The following is a 22,412-nucleotide window of genomic DNA, read 5'->3' as shown; positions in this document are numbered from 1 at the left end:
TATTTTGTCTTGTACTGTCGGTTTTAAATATGCAACAGTGACAAAACATGCTTAAGTTTACGCTTCAATCTTTAACTTTTATAATTAAACATGTATAATTTATTTTTTTTTTAAATCTCGGTACGTATTTCCTAAACAAACTAAAATCAGTAGAAGATGACAGGTTTTATTTTTGCTCGTTCAGTAATTTTATATTCAAAATGAATCGACTATTATTATAATTTAATGTTACAGCTAAAACACCGGTTAACGTTTAAGAGGTACATCATTATTCATAAAGTGATGTGGTGATTGTGAATATATGAACGAAACGAATGCTAAGCGGTGGGCGGGGTGCGTATGCGCTTTTTGCTCGTGGCAAGGCAAAGCGACCGTCCACAGCCGTCATCGGGGCTGGGACGCACCGGTCTTTAATGTATTTTATTTATTCTATTCCTTGTTCCCTCTATGCGATCGTCGATCGCTCTGCGTAGTGCATCCCAGTTTTTATAACAAAATTATGTTATTGTGTTTTACATAAGATTTTAGTAATGTTTCAATAAGAAGGCAACTAAAAGTTTTGATGTGATTGTGATTTTATTGTTTTGTGCTTAGTGTTGTAATAATCAATGAAATATTGATTAAAAATATACGTAACAAATAATTTCAATTCGCATCTATACATACTAATAGCATTATGAATTATTTTGCAGTACATTTATTTATTTTTAACGTTATTTTTTTTGTTACTGGAGGGGTGCCCGATTTAAAGGTAAGATATAATTTATTATATTTTCAGCTCAACATATTTTTTTTTTAATTTTATTTAACAAACTAATAATTACCTAGCCCACCTACGATATGACTGTGCGCTGTGCTTATGTGTAGTAAATAAATAAATGACCATATTTTAAATGTTCGGGGTTCGATTCAGAGCTTTTTAATGTAGGTACCTATCATCTTTAGTAAGATATAGACTACTTTTCGGCCTACCTACTGACTTTGAGTGATTGTTATTTTTGTTTAGATTTATTTTCTTTTTTATCAATTTATTGTAAAATCTAGTTTTGGCCCGCGGCTTCGCCTGCCTTATTTCATGCATCCGCTCATTACTTATATTTGCCAATATCTCTTTTTCTGAGAAACTTATCATGATGAAACCTGATGCGTGATGTACCTAGCCATGTACAAACATAGCGACAGACGAAAATTCTAAAAGAAAAATATTTTAACTTCTACGTAGGAGTCCTATCAAGAACCCCCCCCCCTAACTCTCTCTATTACTATTATTATAAAACTCTACCTACCTAAGTTGGCTATGTCTATACATACGAAAGTACCTATAGACTAGACATAGGTAGCTCACTTTTATTATATGTATAGATATAGATAAAAAATGCTAATGTGAGAAAGACTAGCAATTAGTAATTATTAACATTTATCGTAAATTTAACGTTTTTTTGATAAACGAGACACCATTTTTTTGATAATCTTACCTACCTAGGTATACATAATAAAGATCGTCCATAGATGAATTCCAAATGAAAATGTAATCTAGTTCTTTGTACGTACTAAGTAGTAGGCTGTTTTTTTAATCATCTAAGTTTTCGGCTTGGTAGAGCTGCCTGCCGCTATCGGCCACCACCACCACCTTTTATCCAAAAGATCATACATATACAGGTACCTACCGGATTCATGTGAATGAGCACGAGCAGAACTAAAGATTTTAGTTCTGCTGTCACATAATTATCGATCTAGGAGAAAATTGGCACCAAGTGCCACATTTATTCACTTGCCACGATAGTGTATTGAATTCAAATTAATGCTTATAGGTTGTACAATTGAGCTCGTTTATAAGGAAAAATGGTCATAAGCATAAAATTTAAAGTCATCTCAAGTACACAGGCCTTATTGTTCTTAGAATATACTGAATAAATCCATACTGTCCAAGCCGATAGGTACGTGCTATGCTAGCTGAACAGTAGGTAATAAACTTTTTATATTATTAGATCAAGTTGATATTATTTTTTCTTTCTTAGTAATTGGTAAATGCCAATAAAATACTACCAGATAGCATGAAATGGAAAGGTAAAAGTAAAACCGTCCCATTTACATTGTTAAAAGTCTTGTGCTTTGCATCCAAGCAATATCGACAAAAGCAAAGCTTCTAAATACCTTTTTAAATTGACGTGATTAAATTATCTAATTCTTAGAATTAAATTATTTAATTCTTCGCCAGACTAATGCACAAGAGGACACATGTTTTGCTCGAGCAGCGACTTGTGAAGTAAATCCGTCAAATACCCGACGTTCAGTATGTGGCACAGACGGGCGAACATACTCCTCGAGGTGTCATCTATTGAAAGCACAATGCTCCGGAGCTCCTGTTGCTTTTGCACATAAAGGGCAATGTATGGGTGAGTATTCTCCTCACTTACAACATTGGTTATCATGTATATAGGTATCACTTTTACATTATCGTCGTACGTATCATCGAAATATATTTAGGTATCATGCAATTTTAAACTGCATACCGCAGCAGCAAAATGACTGTGATTTTATGAATAATAAATTACTGTGACTATAAAATTATCTAAAAGTTTCATGGTTTTAATTATTAATTTATGGCAATATAGGTATAACCATCTTTCTGTGTCATTGCACATACCTAATTTATATTTTGCTTTTATTTATATAAATATATTTATTTTATACTTTTTAGGTTCATTACATATAAACTTTAGTTAAAATAAAGTTAAGCATAGAAATATTCTCCACGTAAATCGATTAAATATAATTGATTGCTTTGTGGTTCGATTATCTAAGCTTGCTGTCTAATACCATAACATATCATTTTTTTATATTTTTAGTTTTTGCAATCATAGGTACCTAAGTAATTTATATATATAGTTGGGTAGGACCGACATTGGCATTAGAGCATAAACCTGTACTTCGATATTTTACCATGGAATTAGTAGGTAAGTAAGTATAAGGTACTCACGAGTGCCTAACTACAGCTAATTCCGCGTTAGCGTTAGCATTAAATACCTACCTAGGTATTCCGATAGAAACCAATTGTTTTTTCGGAAAGTACCTACATATCAATATATATTTAAAATAAAACGATTGAAAGAATTAAGTTTTTATTACTCTATACTAGCGTCCCGCGCCGGCGTCACACGTGTAAAAACAATAAATTAAATACCTAAACCTTCCTTAGGAATCCCACTGTTTATTGGCGAAAACAGTAGGTACATAAGAAAATTCGTGCATCAGTTTTTGAGTTTATGGCAACAGACAGATAGCAGTGGACTTTGTTTTATGATATGTATGTAAGGATACTTTTATACTTGCCGGAGAACTGAATGAGCGCATAACAACAAAAACACCATTCGACCCTCCAAACCATAATAAAAATATTCTGTGAAAAAAATATCAATAGGTACTTTCCGTTTATTTCTAATTTTCACATTTTTTTCTTAATAACAAAACATGTCAAATTCCTTATATATTTTTCTATAAACTTTCGAACAAAATTTGAAAACTTTTAACTTTACATGAATAATCTTCAATACATCAATAAATTTTCACCCCACACCCGATTTCACGAAATGTACCGATGAAACAGGTAGCCCCTACAGAACCTGCAGATATTAAATATATGACGAGAACAACCTTGTTCACAGAGGGTCAATCTTCTTGCATGATCGCGTTGCGTTACGCGATGAACGCGCGCACGGGGCGTCGCGCAACGTTCGTGCCGCGGTGCCGCGCGGATGGCACGTACGCGCCAGTTCAGTGCGCAGCCGCAGGAGCCGCCGCTGGCTGCTGGTGCGTCACGCCCGAAGGCAAGACACTACCTGACACCGCAGTTAGGAACGGAAGACCAGATTGCACCAGAACTGGTGAGTTACTTCTTATGCCGACTATACTATCGGCAAACAGTTCGCTGAACTTTGACACATACATTGCTGGTTTTCTCGCAAACACACACACTGCTGCTACTAGGTAATCCGCGCATACAAAAACTGAAAAATAGTCGCAATTTTAGGCCCGACATTCTAGCGCCTCACGGCGATTTTACATTTTATTACACTAATGACAACTTTTCCAACTCTGCAACCATCCTGTCCACATTTATACTACACCATAGATACGAGTCATCTGCGGCCCAGGGGCGCTAGCTACGCTCCACGTTTTCAAGATAAACGAGTAACTTCCAGGAGTCACTGAATTCTTATATCTTTATGGTTTCCCCCGAAACTGCGCGATAGGTGGATACTTCAATTTATTACACAGAATACACTAAGATTCTCATATCTACCCGAATTCACAAAACATCTGTTTTGGCTAATGGCGAAGTGCTGTAAATTTTGTAGAAATAGATCAGACATGTCTTGTAAACAATTATTGACCAGACGTAAGCCAGTGTTTACGTTATCTTGAGCCCGGGAGTCGAACATATTAAAAGATTCCCATCGTTAATCAATATTGTTTTCAACCGCCACTGTGCCTCTTCGCTGGTTTATGTTGTTCCTCACCACTACGGCAACTCTATAAATGTAGTACTTACTCTGCTATATATCTTACCGCAATATGATTATCTTCTGTTAGCTACGTTTGTTTGTCGTATTGGTTTGCTCGGGCAGAGATCGATTTTTTTAAGTAGTGTATATGAATGTTTGCTATATGAATTGTCAGTATGACTGTATTTACTGTGGATACATAATTAAAAATGAATTTAATTGATTTCAACCAAAGAAAATAAATACATCAATTCTATTGCTCCATTTACAGAAAAATAATATGGCAACTTCACAGATAAGATAAAAGTTTAGTTTCCACTTTTCCAGGCTTCCAGATTTTCTAAGTACGATTATTATTATTACTAAGTACGAAGATTTTACGTAATTTTTAACCGTTCATGATTCTGGGTTCGGGGCCCGTTGCGCGTTTATGTGTTCACAGATGTACATAAAGGTAACCAATAAGGTTTGCAATAAATTTAAAGCACGAAACACATGCGCGTCGCGCTCGTTAGCACGCTTACGTTACTGTTTCATACAAAGAAATGCGCACGCTTAGCTGTGTGCACCGGCCTTTAGTCTATTAGTAAATGTACGTGTACCTAGTAATATCTCACATGCTTCTTTTAATAAATATGATATCTAGAAGTCCTACACACGCGATATTTTTCGATACGGAATCATAATGATGTCGCCACGCCCATGCATGTCGCGATATAGGTAGGTATATACATGTATTCTAATGAACATGTACTATATATATGTACACATGATAGGAAAAAGGCGGTCAGTTCTTTCGCACGAGTGGAACATTCCGATGTAAGTGATGATAGCTTTATTAAAACCATTGAAATATTAAACCGAATCGATTGCAATAAGCTTGACAATGAAAAGGTTCGTGCGAAGTCTCATAAGAAATATGTAGTTACAGCGCGAAAGTTGAAAAGACACTAAGCTTGATAGTAACCAGAGTTCTTGAAATAAGTAAGTACATATAGTTGGTACATTAGTGATCAGTTCTTTAGTTTCTTCCCGGAATATCAGACCAACCTTAGATTTGGGAAGAAACTGGGCAAAAACTGGGCGTAAACCCATATCTGTAGAGGTGATCCGAGCCGCGCATTTTGTGAGGAAACCCTAAGAGAGGGTCAGGGGCCCAAAGTGGCGGAAGTCAGCAATCCCATCTTGTTTGGTGCTCAGGTGGATACTTAAATAAATGTAAGTTCACAATGATAAGTTTTTATTGCGTTCTAGATCTAACAAAAAGTTATTTATTATTTCGGTATAAGTAATTAGTATTATTTTGCATGGCCATAAGTTTGTTTTATCAGAAAATCCAATTAATTATCTAGCTATGTTTTTCATAAAGTTGAATTTGAATTATCGAGTAGACAAGAATTGCGCACCTCAGACAAAGGGCCAACGGGCCAGCCTACGCAGGGCATTACCCGCGGTGGCCTAATAGTCTGCTTCCTCGTCACCCGATGTTTACGACCTCCGCTTCATTCGGGATACCAAATGGCACTCTGTCCTATCATAGATGTGAATCACGTTGAAAACAATAAATTGTATTTGCTAGCAGTAGGAGTTAAGTTTCTATGTTCCGCAAGGCAAAAACATGCCCACTTTGTTTTGTAATTATTATTCTTCGAGCTGCTTAGAAAATTACAAAAGTCTTCAAAAAAATATACTTACTAGTATATAAGATTGTTTATTATCACATCATATTTTGTTCTTATATCAGTTCACGGTTCGGCCGAGGACTGCCTTGCGTCATACCTACTTTCTCCCTATAGGTAGTATAAACTTAGGTGATCCTTCTAGTTCAGGGCGTGTATACCTTACAAAATAATTGCACACATGTTCAGAAATACGATTTTAAGTCGTCAAAATAAGTTCTAAATAAAGAAAATAAAACAACGTTAAATTATGGCCTGCTCGGGATTCGGATTCGAAATCCTCCGGTTTATAAATCCAATATATTTGCATGTCCCGATAGAATTAAGTGCAAAATCAAGTCAAAACCAGAGGCTAAACATATTGAGTCACGGTATGGTTTTACCTGAGTTTATTTTTACAACAAAAGTAACGTTCGGTGCTTTCAGTTAAATATTATCTTTCTGACTCATGGTCATGTTATACCGGCCGCTTACAAATACACCAAGATACCTATATAATGTCTATATTTTTATATGATTATATAGAATAGATTAGTAACTACTTGTTTTTAGAAGTTGTGTAAGATGAATAAAATCGTTGAAACTCCAATGCATTATATGTAGATCTACATAGTGCATTGGAGATACGAAAAATAGATAGGTAATTGAGTTAAGTTGCTATTATTATCTTGATACAGATATTTACACTACAAAAAGATGAAATATTGTACAGTTGATGAGAGAAATAATGCATATGTAGATTGCATGAAAAAAATATGAGAAGGAAGGAGCAGTATCATTAAAAAAAGAGACGAAATATTGTACTCGACTTTGAGACTATAATTGATTTTTTTCTCCAAACACCCTGAGCATAAGGCATTATGTATCAGACACGATCTCGACAATAAATTACTATGAATAGAATAGAATAGAATAATGATTTATTTGAATACTCTTGTCTCTACTAAATTTACTCTTAACCTATGTGTTAGATCTAGAAAGCCTTGCTTATAGGATCTTGATTTTATGTATGTTACCAAGAGATACATACCTACAGCTAATTTCTCAGTTACTAATGAGATTCGTTGATCAGTCAGTGTAGGTAGTTCTTGGTTTAACTACTTAAATCTCCATATACCTATTTCACATGTCGACACACAAGATTGTTAATAAATCATAGTCTTTATAAGAGTGCATCTCGCAACAGATTCATTTATGTTCCATCTGGCTTCTAGTGGCCTGTCCTGATTGAGCCTGATGTGTCTGTCGCATCGAACGTTAACCATTTGCGCATTAGAGACAGACGCCTAAGTCGGCAATTAAACATTTATTGCTTTGATACTTATATTGACCCCGATGCCAGATAGGTACTTCGTACTGATTTTATTTGTTATTTATATAAACTTTTACTGTGTTAGTTAGGTGATGTGGGTTCCTTGGATTGATCAGACTGTAGCCTCTTATCGAGATACGCTTCTAATAATTAATAAAATATTATAAACCTATTACAACCTAGGTACTTGGAGGACGGAGCGTCGGAAATTATTTATTATATTAATTTAATACTCCTTACTCATTATTCGATTTATTAATGAACGCTGCTTCAGGATGCAAATCAGAAGAAATATTTTAGTATTTTGAGTGGTTTTGTTTGGTTTGCAGCTATTATATATTGTATGATATATGCTATTACGTCTGGCGATCATGAGAACAGAGCAGGGAAATTGACGGCCCAAGAAAGGAGTCACTCAAACTTAGAAGTACTGGTTAGGTTTAAAGTTTGTACACAATAGAACGTACCTAGTGAGCGCAGGCGCAAGTCGACCGTATTTACGAAGGCTTTCTTAGAATCCCGCGCGCTCAGACTGCTCGACGCCGCCAGAACACAATGGTGTCCAGTTTTTTGCCTCCACCGAAGCAAAGGAACCGGTGTTCGTCCATGAGACAGCAGAAAAAATGCTCCTCTTTCGTCCCTTTGATCGGCAATTCCTTTGATGTCCGCGTTTACCTGTGCCCGTTTTAATGAAGTCGTTTGGGGTCACCTAATCCGATTTGCAATCGATAACTTGTTTTGAAGAATTAACGACTTGCTCTTGACATAGGGGTACATACACAATTACAGAAAAAGAACGTCTGGAGCTGTGTATTTTTTGTTTAAAGCTATGTAAATTAATAAAAACACATTTGCATGACATTAAACATAATAAAGCAGTTATTCTAAATAAGTTTTTATAACAGGCTTTAAGTCAAGCGCCGTTAAGTCTGTTTGGAAACCAAAACCCGAATTGTTATTTGTTTTTTTTTATCCCAAAGAGATCCGATCATCAGATTTCAGCATAGGGATGGGAACTTTAATGGGGAATTAAATTATTTTTAACACACATATATAAATATTAAGTACATTACTTTCCTAAAAGTGGAACTTTAAAGAATATTATGTAAGTAGTATGTACAAGTACAAACCTATGTTATGATGTTGATTTTCGGTTTTCACATTGACTATGTATAACCTATTGAAATGTTTATTTTACGGCTAAACCTGGGCTTCGTCGATTAAACCTTGGTGTAGCCGGCCTTAGATGCTTACAGCTAGATGTAGCCTGCATATCTTCAAATAGATTTACCCAAAGTAGCGGTTTGGGTAAAATTACCACACATGCAACCATTACAGGCAGACTAAAACATAAGTCTAGCCGCACTTTGGTGTTTAGCTGTAACATACCAATGTCATTGATGATCTCTTCCTACCTATTTACAAGACTCCTTTAATATTTTTTTTTGTTTAACATTTTTCCTGTCTTCCTTTCCTTAAATGAGTCATTTAAAAACTTGCTTTTATCTGCGCGATATATACTAGAAATTTCAGTACAAACAGTTTTAATACAATCAGAAATGCGTACAATAAAAAAAATGTCGTATTGAAAATATGAAATAAAATAAATACTTATTTTTTTAAGCCTAGACTTGAATCGGCAGCCATTACCGGTTTTATCGACTAACGTGTGCATCACTCCGTTTGGACCGGTTGTCCCCCCTCCCCTTCTCGCACGTCCCCTGGCCCGTTGGAACACTACAATGTGAAAATTAATCTGCACACGAATGCAGGACATTAATGCAATTTATGTTAAAACATTCACTTCAACCATGATGAATGCATTTTTTTCACTACTCTTCTATAATTTGGGAAAGCGAAAAAACGAAAAAAATAATAATTAGTCCGGTTTGTAAAATTGATAAATAGGACGGGCTACAGCCCGCTAATGCCGGCTCGACACTGTCGCCGAACTCGAGTGCATGTACATAACGTAGTTAGAATGTTTTTATTTATCGCAGTGAAATGTATCCCGTATCCGCCAGTTTGACAAACTGTTTGGTGACATTGTGGAGCCGGTATGAGAATTAATAGTCAGGTTAAGTAGTAGGTATAATTAGAAAAGTAAGTAGATATATTTACCAGTTGTGAGTAAAACAGACGAAGCGCTGACTACCAGCAACCAACCAGCTTACTGTACTGTACCTATTTATTATCGGCATCTACCTACTGAATCTGTCACGATTTCAACTTTATCTCTCATCTTCACGTCTTCCTGGTCACAATTGGAGCTTATAAGCGTAAAATAATTGTGATATTTTTTAAGATACTATGATTTTACAACCGGCCCCGCCTAACCCTCTTAGAAAATGGCATTGTTCAATGTATCAAGCCTCATATGACATAGGCACACGCGCGGGAGGAACTGGAGTTGTCCTATTCTAGGGCGGGACCACGCCCCAGCAGATTACAACTTTATGAGAATCAATAGAAGTCCAGAATGACTAGCGCTGATTTATATTTAACGTTTAACGTGAGAAAAAGACATTTAACTAAATAAAGTAGGTGCGAAATTGGAAAATACCAATTAGTCAAATCAGATATTTTTTTCCAATGTCAGCATCATCAATCAATATCAATACATATAATAAAGTTAAAGAAAGGCAAAATTTGTACATTGGATTTTTTTAATTCTTCGTGGAATAAACTTAGTTACTGATATAGATGACGAAAATATAGTGTTGGAAATTTTCGTCTGTCTGTCTGAACGCGCATCATTCGAAATCTACTGGACCGATTTGCTTGAAATTTGGTATGTAGGTACCTTATATACCGGGATAACATCTTAGATTCATTTCATCCCGGTAAATGGTCAGGTTCATGGAGGATAATTAAAAACTAAATTAAAATTGAAGGACCAAATTTGTAAATTTTTTAAAACACAAAAAAATGTGGCCTAGAATAGGCTACTTTGTATCCCGATATTCTTTCCCGAAAGGGGAGAAATAGGGAGTGGAAGTTTGTATGAAACTTTTGTTATTTTTGAAGTAAGACACGTAAAATTTTAGATTTACATTCATCTTTAGGTTGAAGTTTTAAAAACAAGTTTGTAATAATTTATTTTATAAGTATTACAGTTTACTCTCGCCATAGAACTTTCACCATTGAATAGAGAAGCTGAACTCGATACAAGATGGCGCCACAAGGAAATTAAAAAAGCAATGTCGATTCGTATGTCCGCCGGGAAATTATATCAAACTCGAAATACGTAGGCACATATGAACTTTTGGATTTTCGATTCGAATAAAACAATACATTTTTCTTTTGCCTTAAAGGTTTCAAAACTTCCCGAAAACGATCTAATCTTTCTTCCGTTTCTGCGCACGCTTGAGATGGTTGACAGAAAGTCGACCAGATCGTGATGAACGTTTAGTTTCACAGCGTTCCAATATTGCATCGTCTAGATCCCACTTTTTGAGACTCTTTTAAAAGCGAATCATGTTTGGATACTGCCTCTCGATCTATATCAATAAAATATATTGATTTTTCTCAACCTCGCTCAATTAACATATATGCCTGTAATATGCCCGCAATGTCGTGCTTCGAAATGGCACTGAGAGCACAAAGAAATGTGTTGTTATATGGAGAACATCCGCAATCAAAACACTTCCTGGATAATAGGTCCTACCATAGCGCGTTCCAAATGACGTTTTTTTAAACCAACTAAATTTCAGGAGCATTCATCCTTCACGGTTCACCTTTAGAATTAATAGTCAAGTTTGTCATCTAAATAGTGCATTGGTGCTGACTGACGTTCCAATATTTCTGCAAATATACTTTAATATACTTAAACCTGTATTCTCTTATAGGTGGCACTAAATGCGTTGAGTTCATTTCAAATCAATAACGATTATATTTGACAGGAAGGTAGATTATGGATAGGAGACGTCCGCTGAGAAAGGAATTTTGGAATTTTATCCCCTAAGGCCGTGAAAAAAGGGTAGCAAGATTGTATGAAACTTCATAAATTTAAAAGTGTGATTGCCGTGGGATTTGTGATAAAAAACTGCCAATAAACGTTTTAAATTTTAATAATACTATAAAAATCAGTAGATGGCGCAGTTATGTTTTTCACATGGCCTGTAAACAATATGTAATGCGTGCATGGCCTGGTATGTTTGCGTGTGTCCAGTCCATGCTCAGAATTTGTTTATTTGGGAATTGGGAGAACAAGCCATATTCTATACAACAAAGTCCTAAAAAAATTTTCAGATTTGTTCAATCCTATTCCAGTTTTTAATCTCAACTAATATCTTAATCCTATCGACTAATATTATAAATACGAAAGTATGTTTGTTACCTCTTCACGCTCTAGCTAACTCAACCAATCTTCTTGAAATGTTGCATACATACAGTTTGAAATATGGAGTACATAGGTTGCGTTCCATCCTGGAAATTAAATGTTACCGTGGGAAATTTACGCGGGCGAAGCCGCGGGCAAAAGCTAGTAATTTAATAAGACCAAAAAATACCTAATTGCCTAAAAAATAAAACTGATCAAATGAACTGACATTTAATTATCTTGTTTAATTTATTACTATTAGATTTTATGCATTTAATTTATTAACTACCTAGTGAAATAGCCAATTTATCGACGGAAATATCAACTATAGTTTCGATCTTTCAGAATTCCTCCGCCCAGACCACTGTGAGACCATTTTCGAGAACTCGGAGGACCCAATCGTATTTTTATTATTATTCTTACATATTGTTTACAGGTAAATCACACACTAGACGCAGGTCGTCAGTTCGAGATCAACGAAATAAAAGAAGTAAGAATAAATCAATACTTATAAATAGATAGTATTAAGAAAAAATCTAGTCGGCAAATTAACATGGAGTTTGTAGTGTTGTGTATGTTGATTTGGGTGATTGTTGTCAGGTTGCACCCGACTAGACCGCGCGCAGTTCAACGCGAATCTGATCAAGATCTTTAGCGGAGAGTTCGACCGGGCGCGGCCAGGCACGTCCGCCCCGGAGCCCCGGCTGGTCGCCGACTGGAAGTTCCGGGAGCTGGATCGCGACAAGAGCGGCTCTCTGCAGAAGTCCGAGTACAGGGGACTTCGCCGGCTTATAAAAAAGGTGAGTTATACATACAATTGTTTGCTATAAACAGAAATGCTTATGTATGTTAAAAGGGAACTACCGCGGTACCATTACTAGACTAAAATCAATAATCAAAGATGATTTATAACTTCTAAATACTAACCTTATTGCGCAGTTAGACTTTAGATGTAAGGAATAATTTATGATCATTGTCTTATTAGGTGGTGAAGCCGAAGCGCTGCGCACGAGCATGGGCCCCGGGCTGTGACGGGGACGGCAACGGCGAAATCGCCAGGGTGGAGTGGACGGCATGCTTGCTTGCCAACCCAGAGCCGCCCGCACCGGACTGTGAGTACCTTTGTGCTATACTGATGGAAGCATGCGTAACATACACCGTTTCCGGTGAAGGTAACCGGTACAATTTGAGTATTGTAGGTAATGCTATTTCACTTTTTGTAAAAACGGCAAATTTTATGTTCAGCATAATATCTAGGCTTGCCTTTCTTTCTCTGACATTCCTATATGCCTGTGCTATAACACAAATAGACAGATTTAACTATACCAGTTGAAAGGAAAGTTACCTCAGTGTAAGACGACAGTCGTAATTAACATAATATTCGACATGATTAGTCATACAACAAGTAAATAAAAGCTTTTAAAATGTAGGACTACAAAACAAATCGGGCCCAACAGGTTTGACAAATAAAAATCCAGATATTTAGACATAGAGGATTATAACGGTGAGCAATGTAGCTTTATTCACATTCCGAATTTTAATTAACGACTGCATCGGGCTGGCTCATTTGCATTTTAATCCTTAATGCAAATAGGTACATCCGATTTCAACTAATATAAATGCAAAAGCGAGTTCAAGTAGTATCATTCGGTCAGTAGTATCATTTGTTTGTTCATGTTTACGACTTCTCAACATGGAATTAGTAGGTACTTCGGACCTGCTTAATCAATCATCACTACATAATAGTAGTCGATTCCTGCTCTTGTCTGTCCCTATGTATGTTAACTACGCAACTGATTTTGATGCGGGTTTTTTAAATAGATTCAATATAATGTTTTTATATCTGTGAAATAGATAGTGATTCAAGAAGAAGGTTTAGATGTTTAATTTATTATGATGATAGCGAATCCATGGAATTAGTATACACTCCGCGAAGTACTTACTAAATCCATGAGCGAATCATGGCATTGTGACAGGTGATGTCGAGAGGAGTTAATCAATATAAAAAATAGTACCTATCCACGTGCTATTAACTTTCACGCTGGTTTACGAAACTAAGCTTTACTTAGGTACTTTATTACAAAATAAAAAGTACTACCAAATAAGTAGTACCCTTGTATTTAAGTTTCCTATAACTTACACTGTTATAATGTGTACAAATATTTGATGTTACTTGGATTTTACACTATATTCATTGGGATATTACAATTTATAAGAGATAAATTCATCATTCATTCATCTCTCTCGGAAAAGTTCTTTGAACCATGGAAAATTAGTAGGTACTCCAACGAAGTACTTACCGAATCCATGCTTTGAACATAGTTACTGAGTGACTGACAGACAGACAACGTAAAGCCGAAACTACTGGGCGTAGGAAGCTGAAATTTGACATGTAGGTTCCCTGGGGAATGAAGGGAAACTGAAACTCCCACGGGAAACGGGAATTTACTCACATACGAAGTTGTAGGCATAAGCTAGTAATAATATATAGGAACTATTAGACATGGTTTCCTTCAGACAAATAATTATCAACTCGCCATTTTCCCTAACTGATCGACCACCTTTCTTACATTCAATAGCCTTATTTATTCTGTGATAATTTGCTTATGCGTGTGCAAACATAATAATAATATATAGTCTCTCTTCGTTTCTTCATGTCGTTGAATGCAGACGACGACAGTGGACCAGAAGCCGAGCCGGACTACACAGAGGAGGAACCGCCACCGGATCCCAGCGCAGGTGATTCATCTTGTCTTTCCTCAGCAATCAACTAATATTTATACTAGTTAGTTGTTTCTCGATGTTCTAAATATTCTCTTACACCCAGGATAGCATAACTACAGACTAGGGAACTCAACGGTTTACAGTACGGTCATGATTTCACGGGCGTTGAATGCAAAATAACAATAGGACTAGGACGATAATTAATGTAAAACAGATTCATAAATGTATGCAGGATTTGCCAAATTTGGCGATAATGTATATAACCAGGCAGTATCCCTCATGACTGTGACAAGAGACTTCTACAGTTACACAATACAATGCCGATAATCCTGGTTTCTTCACGATGTGTTCTTTAGCAGGAAGCAAGTGGAGGTGGCCAGTGAAATCTACCATAGAAGAGTCAAATTGGTACTACAAACTCTTATGCTTGTGGCTAGATTAGAATTCTAACGAGAAATAAGTAGCATATCAATATTGTACACCAATTTAATATGATACGATCGAACAAATTACATTGAATATTTTATAAAAAAATTTCGAGTTCGTAAATGCAAGAATAATCAAAGATAACCGAACTAAAGGTGCTAAACATATAAAAATTGTACGAGGCATCTTAGCAGAGTATTAAACTAACATAATTTTTATAGTGTTGCCGGGAATAATGAGGAACTCGTTTGCTCCGGACGGTCCTGACGCCGACTCGAGACGGGAGGACGAGGCTAACGACTGTCTGACAGACAGACAAGCTGTCTTGGATGAACAGGTCTGACTCAACACGTATTTGTACAGTTTAAAGACCTGCGTAAGCGAGGTGGTTTTGTCTTTAGTGGAAAATACGTGGTATAAACAAGTATTTTCACTCAGCCAAATAGACAAAATTCGAAATTAATACAGCTACAAAAAGTAAATACGAGGGCTGCTATTTATGTATCCGGAACTGGCCAATAATTCTAGAATATTTAAAAAGTAATTACAACATTTGAAAATAGAACTCTTCGGCTAGAGAATAAATATTTTTCATGTCCCTGTCATTTGTTTTTTTCAATTGGCGCCAATTTTGAAAATAGCTTGTCTTCATTGCCATGGATTTAACTCGTGAACATTTTCGCGCGATGATTTATTATGATTTTCGGCGTGGATTAACTCAAAAACAGTGCATCGAACAACTGATTTTAACTTTTGGAGATGAAGCACCATCGAAAACCACTGTGTATTATTGGTTTAAGGAATTTCAACGTGGACGGTCTATGCTCACGGATGAAATTAAGGAGGGTCGTCCTAAATCGGTAGTGGTACAACAAAATATTGATGCTGTGCGACAATTAGTAATGCAAGATCGTCATGTTACATACCGCGAGATAGAGGCGTCTCTGGACATTAGTATGACGAGTATACACGCGATATTACACGAACATTTAATTGTTAAAAAAATTTGTTCGCGTTGGATTCCGCACAACTTGAGCGTAGATCAAAAACAGGCTCGTGTCGACTGGTGTAAGAAAATGATAAAAAAATACAACCGTGGCACGTCAAAAGCTGTTTATAATATCTACACAGGTGACGAAACCTGGATCTATGCTTATGACCCTGAAACTAAACAGCAGTCAACGGTGTGGGTATTTCAAGATGAACCGAATCCAACAAAAGTTGTTCGTGCGAGAAGCACTTTAAAGCAAATGGTCGCTTGTTTTTTTGGTATCAACGGACATGTAGCTACAGTGCCACTAGAGAATAGTAGGACGGTTAATTCTGAATGGTACACCACCATTTGTTTGCCAGAAGTCTTTGAAAAAATACGAAAGAACAACCCACAACGCAGAATCATACTTCATCACGACAATGCTAGCTGCCACAAGTCGGCTGAAACAAATAATTTTTTGGAGGGTCAAAAGATTGAATTGACGGGTCATCCGCCGTACAGCCCCGACCTGGCACCCAATGATTTTTATTTATTTCCAAACATTAAAAATAAATTACGTGGTCAACGTTTTTCGAGCCGCGATGCGTTCAAAACACACGTTTTGGACATACCTCAATCAGAATGGAAAAAGTGCTTTGAAAATTGGTTTCATCGTATGCAGAAGTGCATAGATCATCGCGGAGAATACTTCGAGAAACAATAAAACCATATGTAATAATATATGTTTGTTTAATTTTGTTATTCCGGATACATAAATAGCAGCCCTCGTAATTATGAAACTTCCACGAAATTCCCAAGCAAGCACATCAGTTTGCTAGACAACTATCAACACGGTTACTTAACACCAGCAACCTAGTTGTATGTGTTTGTTCTACATCTTACGAGTTTTGATAATTATATTTTGATTGATGACGCTTTCTAGTGGGTACTATGAGATTGCTCTCATGGGGCGGGACTGAAAAATCTGGGCAAATATACTTTTTTAATGTTGATTTGAGTGATGTTTGATGAAATCAACGAAATTTGAGATAAACCATAATAAAGGCCTAGTTACTAATAATAATTGAAACGTCTGCCATTTCCTTCTTTCAGTTGTAAAAAACACATGAATAATCCTTACTGAGTTGTTTCGAAAAGATTTACGTTTAATATATTTAGCTATGGGTTCCTAGATGTGTATCCAGTTAAATTATTTACAAAAAGGCATGAGTTTAAAATATCATTGCATGCCAAATCACATGTACATGCACATGTACCGTACATAAGAACGATATTTATGCATGCCTCCACGTTACAGGATTTTAATTGATGCAGTATCTGTCCATTTTATAACTTAATTTATGATTTCATTTTTGTCTTGCTCAGCGAATATGCACGCGACATGCATTGCGATTTTTAATTTTCGGCATTTTTGTTATTGGTGAATATTTATATAAACATGCTTAAGTAAATATACTTAAGCATGTTTAAATATTTCGACCTGTAGGGGGTATTCCCTTAGCTGTTTTAGATGCTTGATACTTTATAATGCTTTAGTTACACTACTTAAATATGATTAATATTTTATGACCAAAATAAAATGTTAATTGGTGTAAATTGTGCAGAAAGCGGGCGGGTCCGTGCTGTACGTGCCAGAGTGTACTGGAGACGGGCGCTATGCGCGCGCGCAGTGTTACCGCTCCACGGGCTACTGTTGGTGCGTGCACCAGGACACTGGTAAACCGATACCCGGATCCTCTGTGAAGGATGCCAGGCCTGATTGTGACGCCGCCCCACAACATGCCAGTCCAATGAGAGGTAAAACCATACCCAGAGAAATACATTATCATTAATTAAAAGTTTAAACAGTATATTTACTCTTTTTCTCTACTTAAATCCTAAAAAGCACACACATTTCACACACTCCACATTTTCACAAGAAACTCAAAAACTTTATGATAAAATAAGCGGCAAATCGGGGTATGTCATGTGCTGTGCTGTGAGTTATTAGAAGAAAGTTAAGCGGGTCTTCGCAAAATACAAACTTTTTGTATATGTATATTGGTGTTCTAAAAATTACTTTCATCTTACTGTGCTTTTATATTCCACATATTATTATATTACTATAAACTAAATTGATTATATTGATTCGCATTATTGTGGCTATCTGAGCGAATTTATTGCTGTTGCGATTGTGTACTGGCATTATAAAGATTTCAATGTTTGTACTTAGTATATAATATTAACAATATCTAGTGAGATATTGATAATATGAAATACTAAATATATAGGTAATTCAATTATTACAAAACTTTCATGACAGGGTGTCCCGAAAACGTGAAGAACAAATTCCTAAGCGACCTGCGAAGTTTCTTCATCGCAAAGATGACGAGTGCTACTAACGGCACCGGGCCTGGGTATGTATGACATAAATGTTTATTATCGTTTATAAAACAAAGTCCTCTGCTACACCTGTTTGCCCGCCTGTCTGTTCGTGATAAACTCAAAACTACTGCATGGATTTTCAGACAGTTTTCGCCAGTAGATTACTATCTGGTAGTATTTTAAAAGCTTTTATTTAACTAGTAATGTATGTATGTAATATACATACATTACATACATACATTGCTAGTTAACATATACATATATATATATATTTGTTCGGGTGGAAACTTGCTACTCAATTTTGAAGCAGATATCTTCAAACGATTGAGCTGAAATTTTATATACACGTTTAGTTTGGATAACAATACACGATAAACTGTGTGACGTCATTCTAAATCCAATATGGCGGACCATCCAAGATGGTCCGCCATATTGGATTTAAAATAATTATTTTTAATGCATTTCTATAATTTGCGTATCAAATGAAAGGGCTTGTTGAGAATAACTCAAAAAATGTGATGTCATTCTAAATCCATTATGGCGGAACAGTCAAGATGGCGGATTAGTTATTTTTATGCACTTCTACAATATGAGTATCAAATGAAAGGGCTTGTTGAGAGTAAGTCGAAAAATAATGTGACATCATTAGATATAGAGTTAGAAACTAGTCAGCGACTACCAAAAAATAAAAATAAATCATAAGAAAAGCATTTGTTTAAATGCTCTAAAAAGAAGAAATAATCAACTTATAACATCATTATACACAATTTATATGACCATAAAAGCTTGTCGCGAGGTTTGCGTAAGTACTTACCTATAAGTATTTTACTCAATTAAATAGGTACTAGTTTATTTACACAAATAATCCTCGCGACAAGCTATTATGGTCATATAAATTGTGTATAATGAGGTTACAAGTTGATAGTTAAATTTTAAAGGAAATTTTTATTTTCTTCTTTTTAGAGCATTTAAATAAATGCTTTTCTTATGATTTATTTTTATTTTTTGGTAGTCGTTGACTAGTTTCTAACTCTATATCTAATGATGTCACATTATTTTTCGACTTACTCTCAACAAGCCCTTTCATTTTCTTAAAAAAGTTTTTTTCTTTGAATTTATTTATAATTGCAATGTGTTTGCCAATGTCTAAAAGTTCAAATAAAAGCCTTTCCCAATCCAGTGAAATGGTGAAATGGGGTGCATCGAACGAGGAGCAAGCGGCTACATGGACGTACGTGATGTTAGACAAGGACAAGAACAAAGCGCTCGAGAGGCGGGAGTGGAAAGGCTTTCACCAGCTGATCTCCAACGTAGACCACCTGAGGAAGTGTGGGCGGAAGTTGCCGCGGTACTGCGACGTCAACCACGACACCAAAATCAGTATCACAGAGTGGATGGCGTGCTTGGAAGTGGTGCAGGTTTCGCAGGGAAGACCCGGTGAGTGCTACACAGATCTGACATATCTCAGTATGGTTTGTCAACGCAGTACTCGACAGCATGCGCGCTACGAAAGATCTTAACGACCACTGCAAAGGTGTGAAATTTCCCCGTGGAAATTTCACACCTTTGCAGTGTAGATACCCCTCATATTTCTAAGCAAAGTTTCTAACTTCTTTCAGCCGAAACATCAAAGCCATCTAATCCCAGAAGGAAAGGGCCGAACCCATTGGAATCGATCCTCAAGCCAGACGATTAAGAACTACTCATTACTTCGTGGACAAACAATAGCGCTTCGAGTCTGTTGGTGGTATGCGTAAAGTCAACAAGTAATTTGACGCGGATTTTATGCTTCCCTATATGGATGGCGTTATACCATGTTACAACAATTTGTTAAAATGTGACAATTTTGTTCTTGCAGCTAAAGCCTGCACCAATATAAATGTATATAAATTATGAGTTACGTTATGAAAAGAACTGGATTTCATAAATTATATAATTATTATAATTGTATATTTTTATCAGAGTTATGAGAGTTTAAGAATCGAACAATATTACTGGATTCCATAATAAAAACGAAACTGAATGTCGTGTTTTGTGGGATACACGTAATATTAGGGATACCGTGGATTCAACGAGTCGCCACGCATTTCACTACAATCCAACAAGCCAACAGCGTCCACACTTAAGTAGTATGGAAATGGCTTAGTTTGGCTGGGACAATAAAATGTCTGGGAAAAGTTATTAATAGTCAGAAAGATATGTATGTACATAATACTACGAAATATGAAAATAAATAAATTATGAAATAAATAAACTGTCCGAGCTCAATTCCGTTGACTTTACCAGTATTATTGTGTTTGTGAAATATAGATATAATTTAAATACATCATAGTCATCATATATAACAACACAACTAACTACATGGTTATAAAATTTTGTGCCGTTAACTTAGGCACATTTATAAATAATGTGTATTGGTTTTAAAATAATATATTATCCGATGTACTCAAAGATAAGGGACTGGACCAGATATGACAATTGTTAAAAACATGTAATATGTATCATGATAGAATATTTAAATAAACTCATATTTCGTATTTTGTACTCCTATGTTGATTTATTTCATTGCCAACAACGCATGATGCCTATAATATAATGTACGATTAGGCAGCGTTTTGGCCAATTCAAATATCGCACAAAAATGAGCATTGTTATTTGTTATTTCTTGAGAAATACCTTGATATGATATCTCACTGATCATTCTAGAATTGTGAGATTCTTCAGAGGCATCAAATCTTATTGTCCGGTCGCCTATATATCGCATCAATATTGTGACGTTAATCTGAGCACTAACCGGCATATAATTTAATTGAAAATTTATAAATTCTATTTTAATTGTAATACTTCCATAACATTAGCTTTGATAATTTTATCAACATCCAAACAAAAGTAAATAGCGTAAGATAGGTTACATTTTATAGTTAAAAATATTATATTTACTCAACATTTTCGTCGTCATTTCGTCGTGGTCTCTGTAAATTAACAGTATTGTATATTATAAGTAAATATTTTACATTTTTCTCAGTGTACAGTTGATCAGATGTCAAATTCTTTATGCCACGGTAAGTGGGGAGAAGTGGGTAGATGTGCTGTGGACAGTGCTACAGTAATTTGTTAGTTTCGTCACCGATCATTGTCATTTGTGTAGAAAAAGAGAACCATTTTATAGTGAAAGTGATTAGTGGAAATGCTATGGAAATTCCCCAGAAAAACTAGGCTTCCAGTTAAACCCTTTAAATCAAATGACTAGTAGTAATATATTAATAATAGTAGTTTTCATTTTTGTCATTGGAAAAATATATATTCAGTGTTGAAACACTGAATATATATTTTTACACATTAAAATACTCGTCTCGATCATTTTTTATATACATACACCCACCTGTAAATTAGCGGATAAATTAGTTTTACATCTCTCATATTCGGTTAGTATTCCTTATTACCCACAAATGGAGACATCAATGTAAAAGAAATCACTAAGAAATGTTTTTACAGCAGACACAATACCATTTTTTTCGTTGTCATCGCTATTTATTTTAAACAAATGGGAATATCTGTACTAACATTGAATCAATGAGGAATTCATAAAATGTAAAAAAATTGTTTTTTGGCCATAATTTCAAAGGTAACAATTTGTATGTTTTTTTTCGAATATTGCACGAAAATCGTATGTTCAGCCTAGGTTTGACTAAACTAGATGCCGACCGAAGATCCTGACCCTAATGTATTAGTCATGTATCAGTGTTTTATTATTATTATTTAGTGTTTATATCTTAATACGAAAGCTATTTATAATGTAGGTAGTCAGTGTCAAAATATAAGGACTATGTGATATTTCTCATTATTATTATTGATTAATAAATAATTTAATATAAAACCGACTTTTTATTCAAAGAAGGAGCAAAGCGTATGTGTTACATTTTTTTAACTGTATTAAAATATAAGATTTAAAGTCAAAATAATATAACTACTTTTTTTGGGGGGATAACCAGCTAACTTCTAACCAGGAATAAAATACTGGTGGTGGTTACCCCATATACAGCGCTGGTATCTGATAGTGTAGCACTAAGAATAGATCATCTCATAT

The 22,412-nt window shown here is 35.5% G+C and overlaps 1 protein-coding gene across 2 annotated transcripts; it reads left to right on the top strand.

Moving 5' to 3' along the window:
- The first annotated feature begins 337 nt into the window (after window positions 1–337).
- Window positions 338–22,202, top strand: magu. Of its 2 annotated transcripts, none has more exons than XM_053768330.1 (12): window positions 338–751; window positions 2,219–2,396; window positions 3,666–3,884; window positions 12,254–12,307; window positions 12,418–12,617; window positions 12,803–12,929; window positions 14,455–14,556; window positions 15,189–15,304; window positions 17,566–17,758; window positions 18,264–18,357; window positions 19,506–19,762; window positions 19,945–22,202. In XM_053768330.1, exons 1-12 carry the CDS (start codon window positions 677–679, stop codon window positions 20,019–20,021), a joined length of 1,692 nt encoding a protein of 563 aa, XP_053624305.1. In that variant the 5' UTR covers window positions 338–676; the 3' UTR covers window positions 20,022–22,202. The 2 variants fall into 2 exon arrangements, with proteins under 2 accessions (XP_053624305.1, XP_053624306.1); XM_053768331.1 differs by having other exon boundaries at window positions 339–751; window positions 14,488–14,556.
- Window positions 22,203–22,412: the final 210 nt, after the last annotated feature.

Source organism: Plodia interpunctella, chromosome Z (assembly GCF_027563975.2).
Source record: "Plodia interpunctella isolate USDA-ARS_2022_Savannah chromosome Z, ilPloInte3.2, whole genome shotgun sequence".
Lineage (NCBI taxonomy): Eukaryota > Metazoa > Arthropoda > Insecta > Lepidoptera > Pyralidae > Plodia > Plodia interpunctella.
This window is presented reverse-complemented; position numbering and strand designations above follow the sequence as displayed.

Coding starts and splice junctions, on each gene's coding strand:
- magu (XM_053768330.1), top strand. CDS start 677: ATGAATTATTTTGCAGTACATTTATTTATTTTTAACGTTATTTTTTTT. Junction 12,308..12,417: donor AGATCAACGAAATAAAAGAA/GTAAGAATAAAT, acceptor GATTGTTGTCAG/GTTGCACCCGACTAGACCGC. Junction 12,618..12,802: donor TTCGCCGGCTTATAAAAAAG/GTGAGTTATACA, acceptor TTGTCTTATTAG/GTGGTGAAGCCGAAGCGCTG.